Consider the following 6583-nt stretch of genomic DNA (forward strand, 5'->3'; position numbering starts at 1 on the left):
GGGAGAGGTAATGTGTGTATAGATAGTGAGTAATTGATCTGCGGTCGGAGTATTATTGACGTTCGTTGCTATAGCGTTTGTTTAGCGCGATTGTTGAAGTTGAGTGTATCGGTTAAGTTATATTCGGAAAGAATAAACCAGTTTTATTAAGTAAAGGCTTGTGTCGCTTAAGTTTCGTCGGTAAGAAGTTACGGAAAATCAATTAAAAAACGGAGACGTAACAATATAATAGCCAATGCTCGGCGAAAGGTTTTCGTTTGTAAAATGTTGTTGTTGTTCTCGACTTGATTTTTATTTTATTACCTCGTCTCCATAGTTACTATTTGCCATCAGTCAATAATATTGTAGATCCATTTTATTGTTGTTCTTTCTACGCACCGTTATAACACATTTTCATCTCATAATTTAATTTCTGTTGTGCATATATTGTTGTATGTTTATTACAAAACAATGGTGCAATAATCATTAATTGTCCATTTCGTCATTAAATACTACACCAAATACAAAACAAATAGCACCATTACATTTCTTGTAAAAAAACTGGTTATTATGAAGTTATTTTAAAATTTGTAAGTTCAACTATTTGGTTTCCTATAGCGAACAAAATAAACAAATTTCCTCTTTTATATATATAGATTAATTATAAAGAGCAGGTCAGATTGGAGATTACTTGTCCAATTGACCCGCAAGATGTCTAGCATGAACAGTTACAACACAGCTACAGTACAAATATTGTGCACACCGATACAGTACTTTAGTCAGGGTCAGCTTGAGTGACGTGTGTGTTGTACGACTTACGCTTTGCAGGGCATATGTGTCAATTGCGAAGCTGTCAAACTCGAGCAGTACTAAGCTTGCAAAGAGCTTTAAGTTAACGTGAAATACATGTTCGATGCAACTAATTTTGAGTAAGTTGATGATTTTTATATATATAAAGAAAGTAAAGACGTGATAAATTGTGCATTACAATTTACAGTGTTAGAACTGTTACTAGTTTTATGTTGTAATTTTTTTATTAACTTACAGTTACAGATAGTTATAAATTCTAGTTGTTCTTCTAACTTCTAAGCTCTGCACTACTACTACTACTTAGAACTAGTACTCGTGAGTGATAGGCTATCCAATATTTGCATTGCACAATCTATGCATCAGGCTCTTCTTAACTAAGTAATGATCAAACTAAAGATTTTAAACGGACAGAAAAATATATAAATCTGATATACAGTGATCAGTATTTAATTGAGTTTAGTATAAAATATTAATGGATTGAGTGTGAAAGTGATACATTGTTGTTTAATTATTGTTAGCACAGAAATATCATGAAAAAGAAAATGCATCATTATATCAGTTTTAGAGAATTACTATCAACACCAGTTTTTATCTACTCTTTATTATCTTGTTTCCATTGAGAATTGAACATTTTGTAGCTTTGCCTGATGTGTGTGGATAAAAGATCGTCTTGAAATTCTAGACTAATCATATACAAATGTTTTTCTTCGTATTGTTATGAATCACAAGCTTGAGACTCATTATTCTCTCATCAACTAACAATCTGTTAACATTGCCAATGAAACTTGGATTAACACAGTTGCAGTTTCTCCTCTGTTTTGAGTTAAGCTTTTATTCCTTGTGGTGTGTACAGATTTATTAGTAATTTAACTCTTTTGAATTCTTGGACAGGTGATTGAGAAGAATTCCCAGTGGTGTAGTGGAGCTGGAGTGGATGCCTCTCCTTTACTTTTTCTTTTGTGTGATTATAGTACATGTACATGCATGTTTCAAATCTTGTATTTGAAAATAATAGAATCTATGTTTAAAATTATGACTTGAAAATATATACAAATGATATATTTTGTGATGTGGAGATGTTATATAAACTGTGTATAATTTAACAATTGTATCTTCTCTTTTTTTTTTAAATGCCACCTTTATGTACATATGTAATGCAAGGGCCAGAAAATGATTAGGATTTAGTTGGCACTTTGGCACAAACACTACACCACTGAGAATTACTTTTTTTAAGGGTTGACCCTAATTGGCATAAGAAGGCATGTTATTCTACCACTGGACAACAAGATTTACTGTTATAAGTTGCCCATTTGTGTTTGCTTTATCGCTGGAAAAACTTTTGTGAACATTTGTAATTGTGTGCCTCCAAACCTCAAACCAAAACTATATATGCAAATATACATATCCATCTATCTTGAGGAAACCCTTTAGATCTTTGTAAGATGAATATATTTTCTGGATTTTTTTCCCACACAAAGTTTCTCGCTAGAAACTTGTGCTTTTACATTGTGTTAGCCGCCTGAACATATCCTTGGTTAGGGAGCCAATAATAATAGTTTTAAAAAAAAGACAAGCCAGATAAAAAATAAAATACCCCCAAAATATTCATTCTATTTTTGACCAACATCATCTCTCTTTCTTTGTTTTGTTTCCCAATCCTTGTAGAATTGTTTTTAATCCAAATAATGTACATTTTCTTCCTTGTTATTTTATTTGCAAATTACAAACGTGTTTATGAATCATTCACTACTACTGAGGTCCACATGTTCCATCATACTGAGTAATTTTGTGTTTTCCCCTGTTACTACACTCATTGTAAATAACTGTCTAAAAATTAGGTGAAATTATTTATTTTCTATCCAAAGTACATAGAAAAACCCAATATTAATTAGTGGGATTAATTTCAATTGACTGTATTTTCCTTTGAATTTTGTATGGCACATTTATGTTATTAGGTACCTGATCAACGAATTTATGGACTTGCAAGAAATGCTAAAATAGTTTAGAAAATGTATTTTAAAAAGCCATTGAGGTTAATATGGACCTCACCAGTAATTTTAGTGTTTAATAACTCAATAATATTGGTTACTATCAAAGTGAAATAGAAACTAAAGTTTCCATTTCTAACACCACTTTTTTTACTGGGCCTTCTGATTTTAATGTAAGAAATTAATAATACATTGCGTTGAAATTTAGTGAATGTCTTATACTGATTATTATTATTATACAAATTATTTCTGCTGTAATACCCTTTTCTCCAATTAAATTTAGTTTAAATAATACCCAGTAAAGCCATTGAGAACTTTTCCAAGTTTTGTAATACTAATAACCAAGCTGATTTTAACTTTTTAAGTGAATCTGTTTTTGATATAGTAGTCTTCTCTATACCTTAAATCTGTCTGAGATAATGTGCTTCTTTGTATGCACCTAGTAATTGCTGATTTAAATCCTGTGATCTACTGTCAAGTATCTTGCATGTGTATGTGGTATTGTATATTAATTTTACCTTTTAATATCTTCATATCCATCCATTTCCAACTAATTTCCAACATTTGCAGGTTATTTTTATTGATAAGTTAGTGATATTTTAATAGAAACATTATGAGTAGATCACCTGCCTCTATGACCCCCAAAGGGGGAAGGACCCCTCTCTGCTTATATTTGAATCTACTCTAAAAATTGGTGACACTCCTGTTGGTGATGATAATAATTTCCCTAATGTTTTTTTCAGACCAATGAATCAAGTGAGTAAATATCAGAAGGGTATGTTCTTATCAATTAATGCTAGAGGGCACAAGAAACAAGACTGTGGTAATTGGGTCTTGCAGTTACAGAGCTTTTGCCTAGAACAGGCTCCCTCATTTCGGTAAAGTAATATATTTCATGGTCATTACCGATGGACGATTGCTTTCTCAATCAGTATTTGGAGAACCCAACGTAGACTATTTACTTTAGACATTTTCTTCAGTCAACATTGCCACTATTCAATTTTAAAATTGAGTGATTAGTACATTCTGGAAAGACAGATAGGTAAAGTGAGAATATAACAGTAATGTTCAAAAAGAAAAAAAAGACATTCCAAAGATCTAGACATAAGCATTTTCTGAAAAAGGCAGAATACTTGCAGCACAAGTACATGTTAATTGACAGTGCGATTTTGTTTAAGACATTTGAAACAACACAATGCTTGTTCTTAGTCAAATAGTACTGGGTTACATATACATTTTATGCATGGAAAATTACTGATGTGTTAAAAAGTGGTTTAATGTACTATTAATCTTAAAGAATGAAAGATTTAAGTTACTTTTAAAAAATAAAAGAGGAAGATTATAAATGAAAATTGCTGAAGGAAACCCTTGGACCCTGTTTCTTAATGACATCTTTGCATCAGGGCCTTCTAAAGGTTAAATAAGCTCCCTTTTTACCTTTGAACTTATGCCTTGAATCAGGCCAGCTAACTTGGTTTTAAGTGTATGTTCTAGCTGTGTGGTCATTCAGCTTCTCACCATATGGAAGTATTATCATGATATTAAATCCTTTGGCAGTAACCTGTAAGTGTATGATACAAGTAGTATTTTCATTTTTCAATAGAAGGTTTACTTACAATTCATTGGCCAAAAAAAATGACTTTGACATCTAGATGAATAATTAGGATGTACCAAATAATATTGGTAGAATGGTTACTTCCAATTTCACAAATAGAAAATGTTATTCATTGCTATGTTTGCAATTTCAAATCAGAATTGAAGAAGATACTTTTTAACTCCTGTACACATTTCAGCTGTTACTGTGACTTGCACATATATCAATGTGAAATAATGGAAGATAACATTTAAAAATTTTATAGCAATTCCTTTAAATACAAATTTTTGTTGTGGTCAGTTGCTAGTTCTCAGGTGGTAAGTGAAGTTGTGCAAATAATTTTTTTCTTCTCTTGTATGAAAGATATAAATACAAATAAAAACTTTAAAATGTTAAGCCTTTTTTGGGCTATTGTTAATTTTCAATTTCATTTGTGTGCAGAAACTGGTTATGGATTGTGTTTCATTGTCCAGTTTTTTAAACGACATAGCATATTTACTTATATTTGTTTTAAGTCATGTGTATGTTTGCCTTTTTTTAATAGTATTTTATATATTTCAGTGAATTACTTATGTTTATTACATTTGTTTGAATTTTTTTTAGGTGTTGGTGACCAAAGAAAATCCATGATGTTCAAATCTTATGGTTGTTTAGCAGTATGTGGAAGTTTTCTCATACATCTTACATTGGGAACTTTTTACACTTTTGGTAATATGAACACTTACATGATGTCTTATATAAAGAGCAGAGTAGATGAAAGTGTCTCATACAGTCAGTCAGTATGGATTAATTCTGTTATGTTATTGGGTCAGGGACTCATGATGCCACTTGGAGGAGTGCTAGAACACAGATATGGTGCTCGTATTACGTGTTTTATTGGCTGCTTAATTTTCAGGTAAACTTTTCTTTTTTGTCTATTTTGTACTTGATCACAGGACATCAAATACTTTTACAATATATACTCATCTGTTAGCGACTTATAAGTCTATTGTATTGACTTATATGTGTTTTTATGTTACTAAGAAAATAGAAGGATAGAAATAATCCATGTAGATAAGTCAAAGAACATGAAATATGAAAAGCTGAGCACTTGTGAGGATGAAAGTAATGTAGGTGAAATCTATCTTATTGTAGTAGTGACATGAATTACATGGCCTTCAATTATTTTGTCTAAATTTGGAAACATTCATAGCAATAAAAATCAAAGTAGTTTGCAGTTACTGAAGTTTTTGTCATAAAGATTTATCTGTGAAATGCCAAAGTCAGTCTGACTCAGAATCTGACAAGTCTGAGTGCAAGGTGATGTTATTCTGAAGGATAATAATAATTTTGTCCATGTTACAGTTTCCAAATTGTATTTGAATAATCTCTCTTAACTCTTAAATTATTACGTAGTTTTTCAGTTTTCCTGTATATTGTATCTAGTATTCTCTCCACTCCACACAAACATTTTCAAAAATCAGAAATGTAGGGTAACAAGAATTGTTGGTAGTTTGGACATCAAATGCATAAAACTTTGTTCAAAGTCAAGGCAGGCACACTTTGACCTTCATACAGGCTTATGAGGTTAAAAGAAAATAGTTATTTCTTAATCAGCACAGAAATAAAAATCATTCTTCAGACCATACCAACAGCTGTGACATTAAACTTTTGAATTACTTTGTCACATGTGTGGGTAGATTTGAGCAGGTACCACAAGAACTACTTACACTAATCTTATAGCCCTGTGAGTCAATAGCCTGGCTTGTCTGAAAGGTTTGGAGAACCCTGCTTACTAATCTTTAAATGCACAAAATAGAGGGTTGACAATTGTATGCAGTTACTGAGAAATATAAATAAAGTTTGTCCTTTTTTTAAAGAAATAACATGACATCAAATTTAAAAATAACAAAAGACCCGATGTTTTATATAGGCTATCCCATTCACTAAACCATACTTTAAAATTAAAATAAGACACTCCAAACCAGCCCTAATCATTCAAATCTTTATCAAGCCTTCCCTTAACCCTATTGTGACGGGTCACTTGTCAAAGGCCATGTCATTGGGTTTGTTGACTTGCATTCAAAATTTTATTGAACTATTTTATGAATCTATGTCAATAAGTTTGGTATCAAATTGTAGATTATAATTCAAATTTTAGTATTATATATTAGTTAATTTCTTAATTTAAAAGTAAATATTAAACACAACTAAACATCGATTTTTGTGTGTC

The 6583-nt window shown here is 31.1% G+C and overlaps 1 protein-coding gene across 1 annotated transcript in view; it reads left to right on the plus strand.

Moving 5' to 3' along the window:
• Positions 1-756: 756 nt before the first annotated feature.
• Positions 757-6583, plus strand: part of LOC106463408 (uncharacterized MFS-type transporter YhjX-like) — a 21672-nt gene continuing 15845 nt past the window's right edge. Inside the window, exons 1-2 of the mRNA XM_013923431.1 lie at positions 757-908; positions 4975-5266. Of these exons, the coding sequence (XP_013778885.1) occupies positions 893-908; positions 4975-5266 (308 nt within the window). The 5' untranslated portion in view covers positions 757-892. The remainder of the gene's footprint in view (positions 909-4974; positions 5267-6583) is intronic.

This window comes from Limulus polyphemus, unplaced genomic scaffold, assembly GCF_000517525.1.
Source record: "Limulus polyphemus unplaced genomic scaffold, Limulus_polyphemus-2.1.2 Scaffold1399, whole genome shotgun sequence".
In the NCBI taxonomy this organism is placed as follows: Eukaryota; Metazoa; Arthropoda; class Merostomata; order Xiphosura; family Limulidae; genus Limulus; species Limulus polyphemus.